General features: G+C 49.0%; 1 protein-coding gene across 1 annotated transcript in view; it reads left to right on the top strand.

Moving 5' to 3' along the window:
* LRRK1 (leucine-rich repeat kinase 1) overlaps window positions 1-11,579 on the top strand; it is a 74,976-nt gene extending 63,397 nt beyond the window's left edge. Inside the window, exons 29-33 of the mRNA XM_009079153.1 lie at window positions 1,048-1,165; window positions 2,492-2,608; window positions 7,878-8,713; window positions 9,285-9,386; window positions 11,376-11,579. Of these exons, the coding sequence (XP_009077401.1) occupies window positions 1,048-1,165; window positions 2,492-2,608; window positions 7,878-8,713; window positions 9,285-9,386; window positions 11,376-11,553 (1,351 nt within the window). The 3' untranslated portion in view covers window positions 11,554-11,579. The remainder of the gene's footprint in view (window positions 1-1,047; window positions 1,166-2,491; window positions 2,609-7,877; window positions 8,714-9,284; window positions 9,387-11,375) is intronic.
* Window positions 11,580-12,147: the final 568 nt, after the last annotated feature.

Genomic DNA, 12,147 nt, shown 5'->3' with positions numbered 1-12,147 from the left:
TCAACCACATGTGACCCGTGGCTGGTTAGGTTTATTTTTATGGATGCTACTGATTTTTATTGCCCCAGTCTGACTTGGAAACATTCACAAACCGTTTTGAATTTTATATTAATGTGTTCATTATTTGTAACCATTAAGCTAATGGGAAAGGTACGTGATTTTTTCCTGAGCTATTTGCTTTGCTATTTGTGTTGCCTGGTCAGTCGTTCAGTGCAGACAGTGCAACTATTCCTGCTAAACTGGTGAAACATATGGGACTCACAGATATATTTTGAATACATGGATGTTGTCCAAATATTCACAGCAATATATCTCAGTGAATCTGCTTCCTGACTGGACAATCTACTTGCTGGAGACTGCTGAATAACAAATTACTTATATGTGACAAATTTCAGGATGTGTAATCACTGGTGCCACAGTTGGTAAAACATCTGGGGCTCAGGGATGTGATTGTGAATGTCCAGTTATTGTTCAAGCACCCAAACCAAATAAACTTCCCCAAACAGACAAAATCCTTTTAGTTAGAAAAAAATACTAGTCATATTTACAAATTATTTTATCAGGTTACAAATCTGTGCTCTTATTGGGGAAGAATCATGCTCTTCTGTCTGTGTACTGGAATAATAATGAAGCCAGATCATAGCAAGGCAGTGAACTTGGAGAATGAGCAGATATTCTCTTGAGAACCTAATGGGCAAGATGGGCTGATACTTCCCAGCTATTAATTACTGGAGCTATTAACAGCTGGAGCTGTTTGTCTCACAGCTGAATTACAGTAACAGACCATGTACATTCTCCCAATCTGTTTCCATGCAAAGTCAGAGTGCTCAGTGTAATATCTTCACAGAAGCAGTTGCACATCTGCCCCTGAGCAAGAGCTGTGTCACATCTGTATTTCTCTTCCTTTGCAATGGCCATTTGGAGGGGTGTAGATTCTTGCAGCATCTGGACAGTTGTGTGATGGCTTGGCCACACATGTGGTGTACTGTCCTGTAGCCATGTGCAGGCTCAATGTTGGCTATAGGAATTGCTGTTTGCTGCTTTCAGAAACTACACAGTGGTGAATCTAGAGAAAGGAGTCATGGAAGTGCAGAGGATGAACTGCCCAGGAATGAAGCTGTGCTGCCAACTCAAGTTTCAGAATGCCCTCTGGGCAGCCACAGAGGTGAGCATTGCCTGTGCCTCAGTGCCCCTTCCAAGAGGGACCTCGTTAGGAGAGACACAGATGAGGAGAAAGAGCCTGTTTAATTAGTAAAGCCAAGAGTGGGTGAGACAATGGATGTCTCAGATGAGCAGCTTGACTTTGCATCTGCTGTCTCCAGGTGTATTGTTTCTACGTGTCATGTAGCTGATACCTAGGCCCAAATCGTGCCTCCTGGTGCTCCAAGCAATCGTGGGAACCTTGGCTTTCTGAGGGAAAACTCTCTGGCTTGGAGCAGTCTGTACTCTGGGGTTCATCTGGGAAATGTCCTTATCTGTGAGCGATAAAGGGAAGCAGTGACAGAAACCATGAGTTTAAGGGTGGGGTTTTGAAAGAGGCCTGAGGGATCTGCAGGTTGGTGGCAAATGGGTACCCAAGTTTTGTGTTCTCTGTGGAAAATTGCAGCTGAAAAGATAAGAGTGAGAGAGCAGGGCTGAATTATCCCCTAGAGCCTCTGTCCCCCCATCAAACAGGGCTGTGTTAAGTGTCAGCCTGTTCTAACATGGTTGTTTGACACAAAACAAAGAAAAAGCAGCCAAGAAAAATGGAAGGTACCTGAAGGTCAGTGTTTCAGAGTGGGGAAAAAAAGGCCACAGTTGCTGAATAAATAAATAATGTTGGTTAATTCACTCCACCCTGGCATGAATGCTGGCACTGGGTGAGAATGGAGAGATCTTTTTTTTCCCATGCAGGAAAATCAGTTCTTTTGACTTTTTATGTTCCCAAATAGACATAAAGTTCACATATTCCTTCTTTTTTTTTTACAACAAGTATAGAAAAACTAAAATTCAAAAATCATAAAGCATTGTATTTCCAGTTTTTGGATCAAAGTGCAATGTGTTGCTGTTTCCCAAACTCTTGGTCAGTATAGTAGATTTATGAGGTGTGGAGCAGGTGTAATTCCACATAAAATGTAATACCAGCTTTCCCTGAACTGACAGATTAATGCAAAACAACATACAACATGCTTCAGTTGTCATTTTGTCTTTTTGCAGTCAGGATTGTCAAATGCTGCTTTTAGATGTGGTGATAAAACCCCTGTAGTGGTGATTTTTGGGTCTTGGATAGTGCATGTATTGCCTACAGCTCATTCTGGGGAAGGCAGCACCTGCTTTTCTACCCACAGAGGTGCCAAAAGCTTTCCAAGGAAAACAGAAATCCAGGCTTTGGATATAAAAAAAAAATACAAGTCAAAACTGGTTTTGGAACCAATAGATCTTGTTCAGGTATCAAATGAGAAAGGCATGGAAGGTGTTTGGCATTGATAGAATTTTATGTGCTCTTTCACAGGACCAGAAGATTTCTGTGTATGGGTTGCAGGGCATGTGTCCCTTAAAGACTCCACTGAAGGGTTTGGACACTCCTGCTACTGTGAGCTGCTTCCTAGTGATGCCTCTTGTCAAAAAGGTAAGGAGCAACTTGAAGGAAAAGGGGCATTAGTGAGACTCAGCTCTCTGCTGCCAGGCCATGCTGCCAGTGAGCTGGTGTTGAAGGACTTTGCAATGCCCAGCAACATTTTGGCACTGTGAGGAGAAGGTTTCCAGGTCTTTGTGCCTCTGCCAGAAGACAGAGGTGTGGGCAAGAACCTGAGTCAGGGGACCAAAGCTGGCACTTCCAAACCTGCTGGGAAAATAGTCAAAATAGATCACATTCCTCGGCAAGGAAGTTTTCCAGCTGTGTTTCCACATCACTGGAAGACAAGGTTTAGACTGATCAAGCAAAGCAGAGAGGAGGTGAAGCAATAATTAGAATAGAGATTTGTGAAGTGTTAATGCAGGATGTGGGTATATCCTGCCTCTCAGACCCACTGTTTTTCTGGGATGTGTGCATGCTGTTATTTGTGTGCACAGTCATCTTTAAATGTTATCTAGGCTCAGCCACACTTGTGTTTTGGTTTTGAATGAGAACACAGATAATACAGCTGTTTTGGGTAATACCCTTATGGCTAACATGGATAATTACTCTTATGGGTAATAACACAAGTTATATTCCGTCTGTCTAGTTCTGGAATTGCCAACATCCAACTATTGGCAAGAGACATCTGACATGACTGCCTATTGCGGGCAAGTCTTGGGAGATGTATAAAAACTGTTTTCGAGCTAAATTACCTCCGGTTTGCTTACAGCCACCTCAAGTGAAAACATATAATTATGTTCCAACATTACTGGTGGCTGTGTAGTCTTTGCAAATGCCAGCAGACTGGTATGTGTCTGAAAGCTTGACATGGAGCAGCTCTGGGAGTGACAGTGGGGCTGGTTTATACCACAGTCCTGTCCGGAGCTCTTGTCCATTTCTGGCTCGTTTGCTCGCGTTGCTGCATCGCTGCAAACTGAATCTGAGGCAGATGGTGAGTGTGAGGTGTGCTGCTTCACTTCCAAACATGGGGCAAGTAGGACTAAAGTAGGGCATCTATGTAAAGCTGGCACAGGGATGATTTTCTCCTGCCGGGAGACTGCATCTGTCGGCTTTCTTTGGCTCCCAGACCTGCAGCGTTTTCTCTGCTGTGGAGTTTCATTTCTGATGTGTAGGGCAAATTTCTTTTTCATGCTGCCTGAGGTTTTGTCCAGGACAGTCAGACGAGTCTTTCACTTTCAGCTTTTCCACTGTCACACAGCTTGCAAAGCCATTCCTCAGGGGTTACGAGTGGCTTTATGTCTCCTGGTTTCTAATTCCAGTTTGTGGCTTGCCTAGAAAATGTCATAAATAATGCCTGGCCCTACAATAGCAATATTGAGTCTAGACACCTCCCTTCCTCCCCCGACCCTACCCAACCTTCCAGAAATCCACATCCCTTCGGCATGCTCCTTAGTTTATTTGCCTGACTTTTTCCTCTCTCCTTTCTATGAATGAGTTTGGCAGTGAAATGGCCAGAGCAGCAGCCATGGGGATGTGCAGACCAGGTTGGCAAGAAACTAAACCAGGCAGTTCTTCCAAAAAAACTAAGTGGAAAGCTTACACTTGTCACACTCGCTGTATGGCCAGAGAGCTCTATCAGAGTTATCACAGTTGTTACTGTCCAGTGGAAAAGAGAATTGCATTTCCCTGGGAAGAAAGCCTTTAGCTGATGAGATGTGAGGTAACTTTTAGTCAGAGAATTGCCGAGGGATGTTGCTGGGAAGGGGAATTCTTTACGACTGCCTTGGGAAGGCTGATCCAAAAGAAATAGTTTCCAAAACTTGGTTTCACATCCAAAGGAAGCATCATGGAAATTTAAAAGCAGCAGAGAGGGGCCCAGAATCCAAAACTCACCCGCCAAGGAGAAGTCTTGTGCAGTTTAAATTTTTTATTGCATGCTTTGTGTCACCAGTATCACTCTTTCTGGTAAACAATACAACTGTCAGTAAATTTCCTTCCAGAAAAAAAACCCAAACAAATAAGCAAACAAACCAGTTAAAAAGAACAAACCAAGATCCTTTCTGCACTGGTTTGCAGCATTCTTCCAAAGCGATGTGGAGGGAGAGAGGAAACCTGAATGGGTGCAAACCTCTGGCCTCTCACAGAACCTGGAACACATGGAAACAAAAGCTGCATTTAAAGGCTGCAGCCTGCCCCAGCGTGTGCTGCCAGCAGTGCCAGACCCCGCGGGGCTGAGAGGAGGAGGTGACCAGAGCCTGGTGTTGAGAGCTGTCCCATTCTCTTGAACCTGCAGCCGTGCCGATGGCTCCGAGCCTTGTGCTGTCCTCAGCCACGAGGACAGGACGTCTGGAGACAGCTCATCCCTGCACATCACACACCGTCACGGCCCCGCTCCGGGGCCTTCCTCCTGGCACGGCAGGGCTGCTGGCAGGACGGAGCCTTCAAATGCAGTTTTGTTGCTGTGTGTTTTTGTTGGCTCTTTGTGCAGCCCAAATGTTGAAAATGAATTCTGAGAAAGTTACTTAAGGTTTCTGGAGGCTGCAGCCCTGCCTGCCTTTGGTCACTCTTGGAATACCATGACTGGGAGAGTTTGGCCTCCTTGCCCAGCTGCACCAGCTCTGGAATAAACTCTGGGAAGTTGGTGGCACCTGTGGGTAGATGGGTTTTTTTTGGTAATCTTCTGTGAAATGGATCACTCCCTTGACTCACACATAAGAGATGGCAGGCTGGGGACATTTCTCAGCATCTGAGTTCCTGCTCCTCATTTCTTATCTCTCCGAGAGATAACAGCAGTGGCTGGATAGAAACAGGTCCTGATAACCAAGGTAGAGAGTAATAAATGCCCCAAAACAAAAAATAACTTCCCAATTTGCTTCATGGTATGTTAAGGGGTTGTAATGGACCTTAGAGATCATCTAGTCCCAAACCCCTACCCTGAGCAGGGACATATTCCACCAGACCAGGCTGCTCAAGACTTTTCCAACCTGTTTTCCACCACTGTGCTATCCCAGGCAGGCTGGGATTTGACATCAGTATTGCCAGTAGCACCAGGTGGGGGTCACTGACCCAGCTCTGCCTGGTTGTGGTGCTGACTGCTCAGTGCAAGGGAAATTTGGCCTATGGAGCCCAAAAGGGAGTATGAACTCTGTCCTGCAGTAGCTGACACTAATCAAAAAAGTCAAAATGGTTTTTATGAAGACTGTGGTTGGCTAATTCAGCATTTTCAGATCAAATGAGACAAAATTATAACCTCTGAAGTTTTTAGTAGTGTCCTGTGTCACTCTTGGAGCAGTTCAGGTTGTCATACCCGCATTGCAGTGAATTTCAGGTGCTCCTATTTCAATTTAAAATTTCCATTTTTAGTAAGAAATGCCTCTTGCACAGGGTCCTTTGGACTGAAAAAGTTGGACCATTTGCACCAGAGAAATGTGGGCTTTTCTGCTTTGTATTATTCTAATTTAAAGAATTGAACTCCTTTCCAAAGAAAAAGTAGCCCAAAACCCAGCATTGTGCCATGTCCCAACCTATGGATGCAACTCCCTGGCAAAGCCATACCCAGGAGCCTTTGTACCAGTTCCACATGGCAGCAGAGACATGGCACTGAGCGCTGCAGGTCATTTGGGTTTGTTTTAATTAGTGGTTAGAGAATTGGGACTGGACTGAGTTGAAGTCCAAGCCCCATTTCACAACTTTCCACTTGCTTCCCTAGTTTTTCCCATTACAGTAAAATTCTGCTGTGATTTGGATTAGTCATATGGGCTCAGTGCTCTCGTGGGTTTACTCATACTTGGTGTGCAGAGAGTGTCTCTTTGTCCAGGACTGTTAATGAGCCTTGCAAACAGAGCTGTCAATTAGCTAACACCCTGCTCTGTCTGCCTCTTGATAGCTGAGAACAAGTCAAGATACAGATTTGGGGTTTAAGCAGCCTAGAATCTATGGTCCAGGGCTGGCAGGGCCAAAATCCCTGGAAAGGGACAGGGATTCCTTAATTTATGAGCAGCAAGGGGTGACTCCAAGCCCTCAGCCCATCTCACGTGTCTCAGCATCCCAAGCATGCCAGAGGCAGGTCTTTCCACCACAGCAAGGCTGCAGGGGGGTGAGGTTATGTCAGATCAGCTGGTGGGCTCTGGTTCTGTTTGGTTTGCTTAGGCCAGGCAGATTGTAACAGCAGCAAAGTCCTGGGCAAAGGGTCTGTTTTTAGAATTTATTGCTCCCCAGGGAGGAAGTAGAAAGGCGTTTGAGGTAGGTATTGTTTTATCTGCTTCACAGATGGGGGAGTTTCTGGTACAGACCCAAGGTCACGGGGAGTTTTGTTCCCAAGAGATCCATTTCCCAGTCTGTTTAACAGCATTTTGCACTGCTGTGATGAGCTGGAGGAGTCAGTGAGCCATGGCCTTGTCAGCAGCTCCCGCCCATGCGACGTGAGGACATCCATGGCCGCAGGGCCACGGAGCACTGCACTGGAGCTCCACACCAGCTGTGATCCCACAGCCACCACAACTGCACATTTAGGGGCACGTTTGTACCCACCTGCAGGACTGTGGCACTTGGCAGCTGCTTTGCTGAACTGCTGCTGCTTCTGTGTCCTTCGCTGGGACGGCTGAGCTGCAGTGATCCTAGCCCCAGAGCTCATCCCTGGGAGGAGCAGCACTCTCAGAGCAGCAGGCACTGGATGCAGAGTGATCACTGGACACTTGTTTGTGAGAGGATTGGCTCCCTCTTTCCATTTTCACTGCATTTCTTCCATTCCTCTCCCAACTACTGATAGCAATAGCTTTACTCCTTCCTGGAAGTGAGCCGGGTTTCTGCAGCTGGATTCCTAGGGTCGTGGTGGCTGTCTCTGAACATACTCCAGCCTGAATTTGTTAACCTCCAGGGCAGGCTGCCAGGTCCGTCCATCCGCCCTTGCCAGTAGGGAGAGAGGTAATACTGGGTGAGAGGAGTATGGCTCTGCAGCAGCTTCTACGTAATGATTTCTTTTTATGCTGCTGTTATCATTGATTTGGGTTAAGTTACTGGTGTTCTGGCCAAGTGTGAGAGGCAGCCAGAGTCTCTGGGATTGAAAGCTCTGGTGTTGCAGAGAAGTAAAGATGTAGGAAGAAATTCTTTGCTGCAAGGGTGAAGTGGCACTGGCATAGAGAGGTTGGGGTCTCCCCATACCTGGAAGTGTTCAAGGCCAGGTTGGATGGGGCTTGGAGCAGACTGGTCTAGTGAAAGGTGTCCCTGCCCGTGGCAGAGGGGTTGGAACTAGATGATCTTCAAGGTACTTCCAACCCAAAGCATTCTGTGATTCTATGAAATCTGTTTCTGTTTCTTGCAGAACTCATATTTGGTGCTGGCTGGCTTGTCAGATGGACTTGTAGCTGTGTTTTCAGTGTCCCAGGGCATCCCAGGAGACAGCTGCTCCTACCTGTGCTCCCACACGGCAAACAGGTCCAAATTCAACATTTCTGATGACGACCCCCGGCAGAACCCGTACCCTGTGAAGGCCATGGAGATCACCAACAGTGGGGCAGAGGTGTGGTACAGCAATGGCCCTGGCATCCTCATCATTGACTGCTCCACCATGGAGATCAGCAGGAGGCTGGAGCCCTTCAGCCCCCCATCCATCATCACGTCCATCGCCTGCAACTCCGAGTGTCACGGGGAGGAGGTGGTGTGGTGTCTGGACGATAAAAGCAACTTCCTGGTGATGTATCACGTCACCACCTACCAGCTCTGCGCACGCTACTTCTGCGGAGACTGCAGCCCCCTCAGAGACATGTTCACCATCCAGCAGCCCTCCACAGCCATCCCAGCTACAGCCCCCATCAACCATGGGGCACTGGAGAGCACCCCACTGGCAGACATGAGCATTATGTATAGCCCAGAGGTGGGCACCCAGATCCTGAACCATCAGGACTCCCTCACAGATTACTGCTCTGTGTCTTCCTACTCCTCCTCACCTCCCAACAGGATAACCCGCTGCCCCTCCAGCCTACCCAGCTCACCCACGAGCGCTTCCAGTGCACCGTTCTCCACAGATTTTGAGGAGTCAGACAAATTTCATGAGCTGAAGGCCTCCCTGGATCACGATGCTGTGCCAGGGAGTGACAACACAGAGCACCTCCAAGCAGTCAAGATTCTTCCAGTAAAAGACCTCATATGGATACCCAGGTAAGTGGGTCACTTCCCAAAGCAAAATCCCTCCTGGGCTGAATGTGAGATTAGCTCAGGCTTATTCAGGAGCTTTTGCATTCCCAGTATGATTTACCTGGCCAGAAAGTCAAGTTACTATTAAGAAATTCTGTTCCCAGTACCATGGTACATCGATTTTCTACCCCTTTTGAAAGTATCTAGTGTTGAGCAGAATGACCACATCAAAGGGCTTGCTGGATTGATTTCCGCAGAATGAGAAGGGGTGGCCAGACTCAAAGCCCTGTTTCCCCAGCTACTGAGGAAACAAAGAGCAGCAGGCAGCTTCCTTGCTCGGACACAACCCTGGCAAGTCCTTTTGCCTCCTGTGGAGCTGGTGGAAGCCACTGGGAAGCTGATTTTGCCTGTCCCAGAGGCTCTCACTGCAGTGGATTCAGGGTGCCCTCATGGCATCGTGGTGCCCCCTCCCTTGCAAGACATCATGTGGCTGTAGGTGGGTGTGCAGAAGAGGATAGATATCCAGCATGGACCTTCCTCAGCTGTCAGCATCCCCACTGCTGAGTATGTGATATGTCCCTTGTTTCTCTTCTAGGAGAGGAGGGGATATCATCGTTATCGGGCTGGAGAAGGAATCTGGCACCCAGCGGGGCAGAGTGATCGCTGTGCTGAAGGCTGGGGAAATGGCTCCCTACGGGTGAGGCTGACTGGGTCACACCAGTCATGGGGGCACAAGGGGACTGGGTGACAGCTGGGGGCTTGGCAGGCTCCCAGGGCTCTTGGAAGCATCCTCTTGGCTTCCAGAAACCTCTGAGAAGGTTCCAGCTGGAGGAGACATGGTTGCTGGTTGCACATCGAGGCATGTGCATGCTCTTATAGTGTGACAGATGGTGTGGGGAAGGCACTGTGCTATGACCTGCTCTCCAAAACCCCCAGAGACCGAGTGCTCCCATAATGGGACTGACAGGACCTTGCACAATGTGACAGAGTTGGTCTGATCCTGCCTGGTGCTGACTCCCAGTGCTCCAAGGGCACCTGGCAGGTCGGTGGAGCTCGGCAGACTCAGGCCCCGTGCTCAGAACAAGAGGTGTATTTATGCAGAGCACGGTGCTTGTCTGTGGCTGCATTCACGTGGGTCAGGTTGATGTTCTGGCTCTAAATGAGCACCTTTGTGCTGTGGGCAGTGAGGGGCTGGGGACGGCTCCTGGAGCACAGGGGAGAGCAGTTATATACGTTAATTCAAAATGGTTCATACAGTGAATGAGAGTCCAAGTAAATAAATAGGAGGTGTATTTATGCAGAGCACGGTGCTTGTCTGTGGCTGCATTCACGTGGGTCAGGTTGATGTTCTGGCTCTAAATGAGCACCTTTGTGCTGTGGGCAGTGAGGGGCTGGGGACGGCTCCTGGAGCACAGGGGAGAGCAGTTATATACGTTAATTCAAAATGGTTCATACAGTGAATGAGAGTCCAAGTAAATAAATAGCTGCTGGTGGGGGGGTTTTTTTTCCTGCTGATCACTTAAATACCGGGCTGGGATTGTACTATTTATGTCCAAACAAATGCAGGTTAAGCAGTGCTAAGGATTATAAATGGTAGTTTATTACCACCAGGCAAACACAACAGGAGATCAAAGGGCTCCTGCCATTCCCTCTACTTCAAACTGAGTGTCTTTATCAGGTACTTGGAAGGGGAGTATTCTCTTTACTGCTCACAGATACTCTTAGGTTGGTTTTGCTTGACTCAGATTGAGTGTGGAGTTAAGGTGAGATGACACAGCATCTCACACTTGTCCTGCCTTGCAGCCTGACTGATCCAGGCACAATGGCCATTGACTCACCCTGTTACCAGCAGGATAAAGGGCAGGATAATGCCTACCTGCTCCAAGGGCAAAGCAGGGCAGGGAGGGGAAGGAGAGGGTTTCCTAGGGGCAGCTTGTGATTAAAAACCAGCTGCCAAGGACAGCCCTTGTTGCCAGTGCTGCCATCCAGGAGACAGTTTGGGGCCAGCCTACCCCATCTGCTATCAGAGTGGTAGAAAGAGCCCAGGGAGGGCTGGACTCCTGTCCCTTGGACCCTGCAGGGGTAAAAGTGTCATTATCTGCTCAGCCACCTCCCTTGGGGGTGTCTGCAGGGCCTGCATGAACAAGGGCCGTGAAGGGAAGCACATGCAACATGATGCTGTCACACACCATCCTCATGGATCCCTGGGTGCTGCCATAGCTGTGCCTGCTGCTCTGGACTCGGGGCTCAGACTCTAAGCTGGCAGAGCCAGGCTTCATCCCATTTCCATGCTGTTTTCCAGGCTGTGGAAGCTCTGGGCAGCCTGTTAGCCGGGGCATGGTGGAGCTGTTTAGAAAAGTGTCCTGCTGGCAGGAGGCAAAAGGGTCTGTGGATTTAGCAAATCAGGAGATTAGCAGCAACTTCAAAAATGTCACGGCAGACTTAAGCCCCCACCTGCATGTTTAGGCACCTGAATCCCTTCAGAAACCTTTTCCTGTGTCACTGAGCCGCTTGGTTTTGCCGTGACATAGTTTCTGATCCCTCTCTTTGTTAGGTTCTCCTTGCTCAAGGATTTGCAGCTTATAAAAGATTGGGTAGCTGGCAGGGAAGCTCATGAGCCAGTGCTGTGCTTGCAGAGCTGCTCTCCACAGTAATGCCCTTCCCTGCTCTGTTCTCCCTTTCCCAGGACGCTGGTGGATGCAGCGCTCGTAGCAAAGGACACAGTTGTGTGCTGCTTTGAGAACGAAAACATGGAGTGGTGCCTGGCTGTCTGGAGGGGCTGGAGTGCCAGAGACTTTGACATTTTCTACCAGGCCTACGAAGAGCTGGGAAGGCTTGAAACCTGCATGCGCAAAAGAAGGTAGTGCTGGTGGCGCTGGGACCCGAGGCTGGACGGGAGAGATGGAAGTATCCCGCTCCGGGTGCCCCTGGAGTCGGGAACACGGCCTGGAGAGGCAGGGGATCAGGGGTGATGGGGGAGTGTGCATCTGGTTTGCTGCTAGTGAGCACTGTGGGGTTCCCAGGGCTAGAACCCCGTCAGGGCTTGTGGAGAATGAAGAAACCAGTGTGAGCAGGGCAGGGATGAGCGTGGGAGCTGTGCCAGCTCCCTGCTCTCCTGCTCCCACACGCTCCCCGGCGCGAGGCGAGAGCAGAAGGTGGAGGTGGCTGCAGTTCTGCACATGCCTCTCTTTCCAGCTTGTTCTTCCTCATTTAAAATTCCTTCCTCACCTTCAGCATGTCCTGGCTGCTGCTGCTGCTGCTTTGATTGTGTGTATGTCAGCCAGGAGAGCTCCGTTAGCTCCGCGGGCTCTTCCCTGGGAGCACGTTACAATCCCAGCTGCCTGCTGGCCGGCAGCGTGGGGCACTGTGGGCTGATCCACCCAATTCCCAGGAGGAATGCATCTGCTGGGAGCCCTGCACAGTGGGGCTGCTCCCCACCTCCCTGGCACAGTCTGCTT

This window comes from Acanthisitta chloris, unplaced genomic scaffold, assembly GCF_000695815.1.
Source record: "Acanthisitta chloris isolate BGI_N310 unplaced genomic scaffold, ASM69581v1 scaffold42897, whole genome shotgun sequence".
Taxonomy (NCBI): domain Eukaryota; kingdom Metazoa; phylum Chordata; class Aves; order Passeriformes; family Acanthisittidae; genus Acanthisitta; species Acanthisitta chloris.
The sequence above is the reverse complement of the archived record's forward strand: the minus strand, read 5'-3'. Positions and strand labels throughout refer to the sequence as shown.